The sequence below is a fragment of the Mercenaria mercenaria genome, chromosome 7 (genome assembly GCF_021730395.1).
Source record: "Mercenaria mercenaria strain notata chromosome 7, MADL_Memer_1, whole genome shotgun sequence".
NCBI lineage: Eukaryota > Metazoa > Mollusca > Bivalvia > Venerida > Veneridae > Mercenaria > Mercenaria mercenaria.
The window spans coordinates 29,231,437-29,244,799 of NC_069367.1; the positions used below are offsets into that span (position 1 = coordinate 29,231,437).

General features: G+C 35.3%; 1 protein-coding gene across 1 annotated transcript; it reads left to right on the forward strand.

The window, feature by feature from the left end:
- The first annotated feature begins 5,893 nt into the window (after positions 1 to 5,893).
- On the forward strand, positions 5,894 to 10,556 carry LOC128558482 (scavenger receptor class F member 1-like). The gene is made up of 4 exons (XM_053547924.1): positions 5,894 to 6,888; positions 7,930 to 8,035; positions 9,581 to 9,654; positions 10,082 to 10,556. Exons 1-4 carry the CDS (start codon positions 6,432 to 6,434, stop codon positions 10,234 to 10,236), a joined length of 792 nt encoding a protein of 263 aa, XP_053403899.1. The 5' UTR covers positions 5,894 to 6,431; the 3' UTR covers positions 10,237 to 10,556.
- Positions 10,557 to 13,363: the final 2,807 nt, after the last annotated feature.

The window sequence follows — 13,363 nt, forward strand, 5'->3', positions numbered from 1 at the left end:
GTCTTTTTCTTTTTGGTTGGATATAATAAAGATATCCTGAATAATTCTAATTTTAGTAAGCTCGTATTCAACAAAATCAAAATTTTAAAGAATCCAGATAATAAAGATCTTCTTGAAATACTGGTGCAAAACCAAATGAGCATCAAGTATTACGGCAATTCATCTTAGTCTGTGATACTATAAACTCTACAGTACTAAACGTACCAGAGTGGGAGCCTTCTGGCCTAGTCGCAAAGTGTCATTTGGTTACAAAACTATTTGAGATAAGTTTGTATTTGTTGTATTAAAACTCTGTTTTTGTATGGTCAAAGCAGTGAGATTTTGATCTGATTATAAAGTAAACAAACGTTACAGGAAAACATCTCTCTTAAAAAAATGGTTCCTGTTTTCTCTCGATTTTATATAAGTTTGTGATAATTCCTCAAAATGAGATCAGGATTGAAATGGGTCTAGCAAGTGTAGTAGCTTGTTGAAATCTGCTCATTTGTATGAAATATATGAGGATTGATATTTAACTACGTACGGACATATTAAGTGAATCGAAATAAGCGTGGTTACATGTAACTTAACAGTGTTATTATAGTTTTTGTCAGATTGCTTGTGTTGAAATATTTATAACGCTGTAACAGTTAAAAACACAATATCTAAGATGCTTTAAGATTGATGAAAAAGTGCCTTACCACAAGACAATGATTTAAATTCCTGATTTATTCAACGCAGGCATTACAGTATCTGTATAGCATACCGTATAAGAATTTATTTCTGCGGGCTTAATATTCTGCGATTTTTTTCAAAAATGAGGTGGTATTAAATTTCTGCGAGCCTTATTTCTGCGGTGTCTTCCTTCTCACGTTGATGGGATTTATTACTGCGCTTCTGTATTCTAAGGTTGTTTCATTAATTTCAAATAGACAGGTACGTATTGTTTTTTGACAGTTATGTTGGATTCCGGTTTGAATACAGAAGTTGACGGATACTGATGTAACATCGTCATCATTACATGTTGTTAGTTGTTAAATGCAAGGAGAAACAGTCATTTTATGAATACGATCATGCTAAACAGACACGAAAAATGTTTGAATCTATATATTGCGAACATTCTCATCTGTACATTGTAACGGTATGATGATTTTTGTTAATCACGCCTTTTTCAAGTCCCATATATTTTAAATTTGGGATTAAAACTTACAGACAAGTAATTGGTATCCCGATGGGAACTAACTGCGCTTAATTCATTGCTGATGTATTCTTTTACTGTTATGAACGAGATTTCATGATTTGTTTAACCACTGATACACAATTTGATATTATTGAAGCTTTTAATGGAACCTCAAGGTATCTTGATGATATTTTAAATACGGACAACCAATATTTTTCAGAAATGGTGAACCACATTTACCTTAAAGAGTTGCAATTTAACAATTTTTGGACTGAAATTTAAAAATTGTGAATAATAATCTAGAAACGAAAATATATGATAAAAAGAACGATTTTAATTTTAAATTGTCAAGATCCCCCACCTTGATGTAGATGTCCTTCGATCAACATCATACAGTGTTTATATTTCACAATTTATTCGTTGTGCAAGAGCTTGTTCAAAGACAGAGGATTTTGATGATAGAAATCTTTACGATGGTACGATGATACGATGGTGAAAACCCGATGGTACAATGATGAAAACGCGATATTACATCGACATTTCACCATCGTACCATCGCACCATCGCGATTTCATCATCGTGCTATCGCGTTTTCACCATCGTACCATCGTTGTTTCATCATCGTGCCATCGGTTTAGTATTAAATAAAAAATCACGATTGTCCAAACAGAACACCGTAACAGATCATCCGAACTGTTAGAGAAATATGATACTAACATAAAAACACGTCTAAAACTTGGACTTGCACACCCGGAATACAATGGAGAGGTAGTTTATAAAATTCGGAAAATTAAACATAGTCCTTATTTTAATCAAATATTTGAAAAATGTGTTAAATAGTTTATCAAAAGAGGATACGATGCGAAAATCGTGACGCACAGTGCATGTTTAGTGATTGACCCCTCTACAGTTAATCGCTACGCTTTCCTATTTGATGGTGCGATGACTAATAAAGTGTAAGACTCCATGATGCTTTTCTCCTAAATTCTACATAAAACGGACGGAGGGAGTGGAATTTGGTCTTGCAGCTTTCTAGTCGAGCCCCCGTAAAAATAAGGCTCTTGGGACTTAGACAAGTTGTTGAGTACATTGGTGTAATTAAACCTTAGATATACCTCAATTTATGTTTTACTTATTATAATATGATCTGGTATTTTTTCGCAGCGGGGATTTGATATATATTCTGTTGTCTAACTTGTTGAAAATAGGGTAAGTGCGAGGTTGGCATACCCTAAACGCGTTTAAACCCCCAGTTTCCTTTATATAGGTTACTGACCGTTCCAAGGCGGTGCCCCTATCTTCAACCGGTTTTCTGTCTGTATTGTATTTTCTGTTGCGTATATTGTCTTGTTTGTTGTTAGCGTGTTTTTCCTCGTTCTCCTCACTTCCCCTATCGCATCCATCCTTTCACCCTTGCAATTGTGCTCCCTTGTCTTGGCATCCCCTCCCCATTTACTATGAGTAAGTTTTCGTGCCCCTTTATTTCAGCTACCGGAATCCTCAGGCCGAACACGATTGTATTTTCCTGCTTATATGTGCGTTTGTGTGATGGTGTGCCTTGGGCGGTGCCCTATAGTATTGGTGTATCTTACTTGTCTGTTTATCTATGTTAGTAAATTGAGTGTGATTGTGTGTGTTTGTCTTTGGTACTTGAATGTTTGCGCTACTGTGGTTTACGTTGTAGTGTAACTACGATTAAGGAACGTAGCATTTCCTTTATATATTCATTCTTGTTCTACTTCAACCCCCACCCTATCCCCCCTTCTTCCCCTTACACCTTACACCCCCTCTATCTATATTTTGCATAAAATTGAAATGTGCTTGTTGGATTTTTGAAGCAACCCGTCTGTAATATTTTTCCTTTTCTTTTTGTTGTTGGCCTACTTTGCAATTGCGTGGCTCTGAGGCTGTGTTTGTGGTGCTCTGTGCTTCAGAGAAATCTATCCTTTCCTATTATCTTACTGTATTCAGAAGCAATTAGATTTAAACGAACGTTCATAAAATATCAGTGAAACCAGTCTGTAACAGGAACGTGACCTTGACCTCATTTTAGCTGAATCATTTTATGTAATAAGACCAATCGTAAGAATAATGCAAAAATAACCTTCTTGTGTTCACGATTTTTCAGTTACACGTCGTCTAGTTTGAAATTGTTTAACACTAATAAACCATGGTTATATTGCAACTTGATTTAGATTCAACCTTGTTAACCTTTTAAGCTATTGCCTGTCCGAATTTACACGTGTCATTTCACAACAAAAGATCGCGTTTCGGTCTACTGAGAGTGTGATATTTCTGCACATTTGTCAACATTGGGAATTATATACTAAAATAGCTATTCTTTTCCTTTACATTAAAGGTAGTACCCTTACCTACAGCGATCACTTAATCATCCTTAATATTTGCACCATCTTTAACATATGACATTAAGTTTAAGTTTATTCTAAAACAGGGCAACCCTATAAACATCTTGTAATAGTTTTGCTAAACACAGGAACCATGACATACTACAGTACTAGGATCACTCGTTCTAGAGAAAGCAATGCAAATAGAAGTAGATATTAATTAACAAAACCCGCGTTGCTATAGAATTCCGTTTTAGAACCATTCCAGAATTTTGGCAGTTAATAGTTCAAATTAAATGCTCCTCGTGTTACGCTGGTTGGTATGGCGATTCTTGCAATATACCAAATCACAATTGTGTCTGCTGTTCAAAAACTACGGATATATGTTCAACATGTAAAATGGTTGGTATGGGACCAACTGCAGCATCCCATGCTCCATTGAGACAGGTTGCAACAGAAACTAGAAAATGCTTTTGTAAAAAAGCGCATGTCTCCCCCTATGCAAAGTCCTATAGGCACGAAGTCAATAGGGGTCAGGAGCGAAAATCAAAGAGACACTGATGGTTGGCTGCAATAGGGATCATCTACTTGGCATGTCCAGTCATCCCGCTAAATTTCAACACTAGTGGCCTAGTGGTTCTCAAGTCACTGTTCAGGCTCCTGTGACCTTGACCTTTGATCAAGTGACCTCAAAATAAATAGGGGTCATCTACTCTGCATGTCCAATCATCCTATTAAGTTTCAACATTGTAGGTCAAGTGGTTCTCAAGTTATTTCCAAAAATTGATTTTACATGAACAGGCCACTGTGACCTTGACCTTTATTAGACTGACCCAAAAATCAATAGGGGTCATCTACTCTGCATGTTTAATCATCCTATGAAGTTTCAACATTCTGGGTCAATGGTTCTCAAGTTATTGATCCGAACTGGTTATCAATGTTCAGGCCCCTGTGACCTTGACCTTTAACGGAGTGACCCCAAAAACAAGAAGGGTCATTTACTCTGCATGAACAATCATCCTATGAAGTTTCAACATTCTGGGTCGAGAGGTTCTCAAGTTATTGATTGGAAATGGTTTTCCATGTTCAGGCCCCTGTGGCCTTGACCTTTAACAGAGTGACCTTAAAATCTTTAGGGTTCATCTACTCTGCATGACCAATCATCCTACGAAGTTTCATCATTCTGGGTAAAGTGGTTCTCAAGTTACTGACCACCGGAAATGGTTTTCAATGTTCAGGCCCCTGTGACCTTGACCTTTCACAGAGTGAACCCAAAATCGTTAGGGGTCATCTACTCTTTATGACCAATCATCCTATTAAGTTTCAACATTCTGGGTAAAGTGGTTCTCAAGTTACTGACCGGAAATGGTTTTCAATGTTCAGGCCCCTGTGACCTTGACCTTTAATGGAGTGACCCCAAAATCGATAGGGGTCATCTACTTTGCATGTACAATCATCCTATGAAGTTTTAACATTCTGGGTCAAGTGGTTCTCTAGTTATTGATCAGAAATGGTTTTCAATGTTCAGGCCCCTGTGACCTTGACCTTTGACGGAGTGACCCCAAAAACAATAGGAGTCGTCTACTCTTCATGATCAATCATCCTATCAAGTTTCAACATTCTGGGTCACGTGGTTCTCTAGTTATTGATTGGAAATGGTTTTCAATGTTCAGGCCCCTGTGACCTTGACCTTTGACGGAGTGACCCCAACATAAATAGGGGTCATTCACTCTTCATGACCAATCATCCTATGAAGTTTCAATATTCTGGGTTAAGTGGTTCTCTAGTTATTGATCGGAAATGGTTTTCAATGTTCAGGCCGCTGTGACCTTGACCTTTGATGGAGTGACCCCAAAAACAATAGGGGTCGTCTACTCCATCAGTCCTACAACCCTTTGAAGTTTGAAGGTTCTAGGTCAAATGGTTCTCCAGTTATTGCTCGGAAACGAAGTGTGACGGACGGACGGACGGACGGACAGGTCAAAAACAATATGTCTCCTGGGGGAGACATAATGACTGTACAAAGTCGACTGGAGACTGTTTAGTGTGTACGATTGGATGGTTTGGGCCAAAATGCAAAAAACAATGTCCAAACAGCTGTCACAATGAATGTCATAAAAGTTCTGGTTATTGTAATGCCTGCAGCTCTGGATATTGGGGCTCTGATTGTTCAAATCGTCGTCCCAACTGTCAAATTGGCTGTTACAAAATTAATGGTTATTGCAGTTACTGCAGTTCGGGATTCTGGGGTTCGGACTGTACAAATATTTGCCCGGGGAAATGTGAAAATTGTGATAAATCTCGTGGAACGTGTTTGTTTTGCCCATATGGTTTATGGGGAAGTGACTGTTCGAAGATGTGTAATACTAATAACTGTAAAATGTACAGGTATTTGTAAAGCATGTGTATCAGGATTTTGGGGACCAGACTGTAACTACCTATCCAACAACTGTTCCAATAAAATATGTGACATTTCCACAGGTGTATGTGAGACATGTCCAGAGGGATTTGCAGGAGAAAATTGTAACATAAAGTGTGTGATTTCTTCTTGTTCAAATTGGCTGTGTGACAGGAAGCAAGGATTTCAATGTTCCAGTTGTGTAAACGGCTTTTGGGGAACACCTTGTGAGAAACAATGCATGCTAAATAGCAGTTGCAACAACTGCCACAAGGCAACTGGAATATGTAATTCATGTTTAAGTGGTTACTGGGGAACGGCTTGTGAGAGAAAATGCAATGAAAGTGACACTTGTAGTTATTGCGACAGAAACACTGGAACTTGTACTTCGTGTTTAAGTGGATTCTGGGGAAAACATTGCGAAAATGGGTGCTATTAAAACTGTGCTGGAAATTGCCGAGTGAGTACAGGAACATGTTATTCTTGCAAAAATGGATGGTGGGGAAGTTTTTGTGAGAAAAAATGCGCGATGGGAGAGGGATGTCAATATTGCAGCAAAACGTATGGAAGTTGCAGCGCGTGCATAATTGGTTACTGGGGTAGTTTCTGCGAAAAAGAGTGTCCTACAATCTGTGCAGGTCAATGCAACAGGTATACAGGAAAGTGTTCCAGTTGCAGACCCGGCCACAAGGGTGTTAACTGTAGCAGTACATGCATAGAGGAAAACTGTGAGACATGCCAAGGTTTGGATGACAGCCATTCATGTACCAAATGCCGACCGGGTTACTGGGGCGAAAGCTGTGACATTAAATGTAGATCAGAGCAATGCCTGGAATGTCATATGTCTGAAGGACGATGCACTTTATGCGAGGACGGCTTTTGGGGAAATTCATGTAATCAAAAGTGCCATGACAGTTGCCAATGCTGCAGCCTGACTTGCGGTACTTGTAGCCCACCGCACTCCTGTATAATGTACAAAGCAACAGGTATTTAACATTTTATAGACTTACTGTTTGATGTATTCAAGTCGTAAACAAAAACAATTTCTAAACTCTTTTATATGGATGAGATACGCCCTAATTTGACATCATTTTAGACATTATAATGCAATATATGGAATTTAATGTTTTCTCATAAGAATGTCAGTGTCAAAATACTTTGACCGTGAAATGATCGACTTTTCCAAAAGTTTATGTTAGGTTTTTATTTAAATGTTACCTTAACTAAGACATTTTTGAAGTTATATATGGATCCGTGATGTCAGTATTATTGTTTTCCGAATTAGTATGACTCAGTAAAACAAATAGCCTACCAAACCCGTTCTGATTACAACATATAATATATAAAAATGTTAAACGCCCCATATAAATGAGATAATAAAACATAAAAATATCATCGGCACATATTTGTAGGCCTTTTTTAGGCGATAATTAGTAGCTGTATTGTTCGTCTGTTTCCACGTTCAAACTGTATCACAGAACTTGTAAATATTTTCTCTATTTTGACTGTTGAAATAGTTACGACGTCAAAATTTACTCAGTGAATACTTGTATCGAATAAAACATATTGGCAAACACAGTCTTTATAAGTCTAAACAATGCTATCATTGCAACATATTGGCAAACGCAGTCTTTATAAGTCTAAACAATGCTATCACTGCAAAAGAAAACAACAAAAAAACTATCGTCGTGAAGAACTTTTAATCAAGGCTTGTTATCAAATCTTCCTTTGTCAGATGTGAGTTTTGTTATAAGATATTACACATAATTCATATTGTAAAATCATTATAAATCTATGATCTTTCACATTCTTGAGTACTGGCCAGTGAACAGTAGCCAATGAATACAGTTTATTTTAAATGATACGGTAGTATAATGCAGTTCAGCATTCTAACATTTAGATAAAATTTCTCGTAGGTATCAGTTTAAGCTATGTACACTGAAATTAAGAAACGCTTAAACCACTAAGTTTTTATATTATATTCGTTATATCAACCTACAAAGCCTTCTTTATTTTGATTTCTGCAGCGCCTTCACAGACAGATAACACTTTGGTTATCGTTGGTATTGTCTTGATTGTTTGCTCTTTAGTTGTACCGTCTCTGGCGTTTGGTTTGATTTGCTACATAAAGCGGTAAGTAAGACGCAACCCTTCACTCCATATTTACTCCATAAAATGTAAACAACACTCTTCATATAATTTAAACTGCACAACTACATATTCCATGTTGTCTAAACAGTACAACATTTCATATTCTTTGTAATGCAAACAATACATCGATTCAAACTCCATATAAACAACACAACGGTGTATAATCAAAATAATCTTAAAAGCATAACAGGGCATTGTCCATATAATCTAAGAAGCTAAAGGGAGCATAGACCATTAAATCTAAACATAAAAACAGAGCATAAAAAATATAATTCCAACAACTCAAAGGTACATATTCAACAAAATTTAAACAGTGAGTGTGTGTGGGTGTATGTGTGTGTGCGTATGTGAGTGTGTGTGTACGTTTGTGCGTGCGGGTGCGTTTGTGCGTGTGTGTGTGTGCGTTCGGGTTTAAAGTCTTTTTCAACAATTTTCAGTCATATGAACGACGGAGTCTTCTTACAGCATTGAGCACAATTAATATACCCCATTTCATAGTAATGCCTCAATAGAATATCAGGCCGTAGACACGTGACATGATATCCAATCCATTCACATTATACTGACACCGAGCTGACCAGTCCTAGAGCTATCCTGTCAGTGCTGAGCGCCAAGCGAAGAAGCTACTAGTACCATTTTTACGTCTTTGGTATGACGCGTCGAGGGATTGAACTCACGACCTTCCGCGCTCAAAGCGGGCGCTCTTCCACTAGACAACCGAGGCGGTAAAATCTAAAGAGACCAGTTTGCAAACATATTAATTTTAACAGCACAACGAACCAATTGTTTTTATATAATCAAAACAGAACATATATATTGATATACTTGTAATATGGGGTTTGCCAGTAATAAGACACTCTGCAAGATTATCTATTTTTACGGGATGACTGAATTCGTGAAAATCTACGCAAATGATTTGTTTTTGTTTGTCCCCAATAGATGACTGCACATTTTATCAATAGGTATTATTGAATTACTGAAGTTGTAAATGTAAAATGGAAGTCAACTTCCATGTGCCGTCAACTAAACTGATCTACTATGACACAGCAAAACGTGCTTTATGCGTGAAATCTAATGTAAACAAGATCAAAGGCTATCATAAAAATCATATTGTATAAGTGGTTACATCAAATATCGAACTGAACTTCGTCGCCTTTTGTGACACTAACTTTTTTAAGTTGAACATGCAAGCAAACCCATTATTTTAAATGGGGACCATATGTTGCTTTCATGCAAATGCACTCACATTGTTATTGAAGATTTCACGAATACATTTCTTAATTTTACTTTGTGCTTCGTTTGTGAATTCTGGGTTATTCTCAATCCGTGGGGGAGGGCTAGTTAACGTGAATGGTACAAGGTAGCCTGCTTTTTCACTACCTTCCATGGACAGGGTCGATCAGCCCAAGTCTGCTGCATTTTCATTTATGTCGTGTTTGGGGACATGTGGTTTTCAACTTTTTACTGTTTTAAAGATTCTTTTAGATAATTAATGTATGAATTATAATCTATTTCTTGTGTTTATAGCCGAAATAAGCAAAAGACAGCCAGAACTACATCCGGAGATAGAAATGTTGGACATCAGAGTGTTTCATATTCAAGTACGACTAATAATCCTTTTACTTTCCTAGTCGAAATAAACATATTTTACTTGACAGAGAACAGTTCTTTAGTACTTCTTTGCAACATTTTGAATCTACATGATACGTCCGTATTGATAACAAATATATTTGGCTCACCATGTTTTAAATGTACGTTCGTCGTCTCCTAATTGGATACATGTATACAATATACTTCGTTTACAACATTTTTAATTTACATTCGGCATGTCCGTTTTAATTACAAAATATTTCGTTCACAAACGTTTTCAGTGTACTGTTGGCGTGTCTCTATTGACTTAAAATATATTTCGTTCCAAAGTTTTGAGTGTATAATCGATGCGTCCATACTGATAACAAATATATGTAAATTATATATAGTTATATTAATGAGAGTTTAAATATCAATTCTTTTCTTTCCTATGATTAGTGGATCGTAAGAGAAAGGCCAAAGTTGAGATACCATCGCTTCAAACCGGAAAAGTCAACCGCAAATATCTGACTGAGGAAACAAACAAAGGATTTGAGGAAGAAGAAAATTATGAAAGCGTCCTCGAAACAGACGAGATCTACGAAAATCCATAGGTCTCTGATAAGAAACAACTGACTTTATTGTTGTTGTTATTGTTGTGTATATCGTTTTCAAATCACGCATTTTATCATGTTTATACATAATATAATGTGATATGAAAAATAGTTCCTCATTATACAATTTCCTTAATATATCTTGTGACGCAATATAATTATACATTTTTACTAATATCTTAAATGTTAAACTTTTAAACAATGATATTGTGAATTCCATAAATAAATTTCAGCAAAACTAAACCACCAAAGAATTATTCTACGACCACATTTCGTTTTAAAAATATCACAAAAATACAAATGTAGAGATTTACCCTAAGCCTTCTTTACGCAAGGGAAACAATCTAATTATATGGTGAAATTGTTGAGTGACCACCGTTTCTTAATCCTAATCCTGCCTGTGTTATATCAGTGCGAAGGATAAGTAACCTATTTATGATAAATGCCATGTATGATTACACAGTTATGCATCTAACAGTCTTGAAATTAATTTCTTCGATTTTCTCATATTTCTAGATATTTTTCCCATACTTTGACGCATACGCATGGGTAGTTGAGATTGTTCTCTTTCCAGCAGTAGCCTTTTCAACATATTTCACCTTGTGAAATTCTGTGGGTTTTGACTTTTTTAAAAAAATCGTCTGTTTGTTGAAAATTTCACCATAAAAAATGTCCTACTTTCCCCAGGGCAATCAATTATTTGATCTTTACATAGTTTTTTATTCAGGTTGCTAATTCATGTGGCAAGTATGCATGCTTTTTTCATGATTAGAGGTAAAAAGTGGGTAGTTTGCATGAGGTACTAGGTCAATTGTCACTTAAGCCTATCATAAAGTCTTTGCGGAGTTGTCTCCATTTTTTCCAAATATTTCATCCGGGATCATTTTTTTTCAGCTCTAATAACTCTTTTTCAGGAAATGACATTTTAATAATTTTTTTTCAGTCCTCGTATTCTGATGCAGTTAACTTCACATACATATAATATAGATAGCTTCTATTTGAAGTTTGTATTTTCAGTTACAATGCCTAACAAATGTACATCATTCTTAGCAATTTCACAGATACTGAACAGGACATACAACATTCAAACATACGATGCTTAATTTTTTTTTTTTGTGAGAGGAAAAAACATTTGTTACTTATTCCTGATGTTGTAGTTAGAAAGTGATATACAACCCTTCGTTTATGTCCCAATAGGCATCAAATAGTAATGGGTAAATATTTAAAAAGGTACCTCCAGATATAAAAAAAATGTAAACTTTGTAATAATGACCAAGTTGAAAGTATTTTTTAAAATCTATTGTAATGATTGTGCTGTTATAAGATCAAACGTATTTGTCCAACTAAATAATATGTGTAATAATATCAACGAACAAATTTATTTTGCAAATGACAAAGGAATTTTCTGATGTTATTCAACTATTTTTTGATTGTTTCAGATCTCGTAGGTCGAGTTTGTAGACTGATTGTTTTTGTAGAAATGTATCCCTTGATGTCATATGAAGTTATATTGTGCGTGGATTTTGTGGCATCTGTGTAAACACAAGATATACCTGTGTGTATAATCAATATAACGTCATTGTATATGGCCAATGTGATTTCTTATTTCATATGTAGTTCTGTAAAATTGGCTTAATTGTTTTTGTTTGATGAGTATTTGAATTCAAAGTATGTTTCAATGAAAGATATTTTATCTTAAAATTAATTATTTGATTTTAATGTACATGTACTTTATATCTAGTTAATTGTATTACATGTTAGTTTTTCATGCCTTATTTCTGTACTGAAAATTCTAACATTGCATTTATTTTTTATTGATATGGCATAAATGGCTCATTAAGTGTTTATATAATATTGTATTCTATGGTTTTCAGTTCTCTTCTATTTTATTCTACGGTGTACAATATTACGTTTGTTCAAAGAAAATTAACCCGTTTGAAGTTATTTTTGAAAACAATTAAGTGCCCACATCTTTGTGGGCATTTAATATACATTTAAAGCTTTCAATAGGTTTTCCCTTCTTATGTGCACATTTTCATTTTCCAATAATCTGATGTTGAAAGTATCTCTGACATAACAAAAAAATCACATGAATTGAAATATATTAATTAATACCTGTTTATAATCTTTCAAAAGATTTTTGCATAAAGTCCCTCGCTGTGGTAATATGTTTACGTCAATGGTCAGCTTATTGTTGGAATAATCATCTAAGCGTCTCTTTTTAAAACGCTGTTTGAAATTGATGTTTAGATAAGACCAATTTATTATAAAATATGAGCTGATTAACAAACACCAAAGCAATTTTTTCCTGCTTTGTTTATTTGGCGACTTTTTCAGAATGGACTGAGGTACAAAAATACATAAAATTATATGATTGCAGAATTTGAATGTTATGTAATTTAAATATCATATTTACAATTATAGTCGTTTTCAAAAGTATTAATTTACTTATTTGGATTGGAAAAAGAGTTATTGCTGCGTCAGAAGATGCTTTTAGTACACGTATGCAGTATTCACTTTTATTTCCATATTCTTTTATAAAGTAGCATCAAACATTACATGTAAATCTTACTATGAGAACATATGTTATAACAAATACTTACCTTGAATGAGGTGTGGACTTCAGCCTGTCTGTCAACATTTGTTTGAAACAAAACAAGTGTTTACCATCAAGACAAAATCTTTTGTTTGATGAGATTTCACTGTAACAAGTTTTTGATAATAATAGGCACAACTGTATTTTTGGTAAAATTCAATTGTAAAGTCGACTGGCAGGTCAGCATTTTGAAATTTTGTAAATAAAACATATTTTTCTTTATAAATTAACCAGCTTGTTAAACTACATATTTTCTGGTTCTTAGAGCTTTCTTTATTTATTTGATGGATTTCTCACATGAAGAATTCAACGCCCCGAATGAGGCTCGAACCCACACCAATGAGGGGCATGTGATTTGAGGTCAGTGGCTTTAACCACTCGGCCACGGAGGTCCCGACTCTTCAAAAAGATCCTTATCTTGAGAATATCTCTTTTAGATAATGATAATTGTTTCCTATCACGATTCGTGCAACTCCTGATTTAAAATTGAAGTAAGCGTCGTTTTGACACTTCTGTGAATGCTATAAAGTC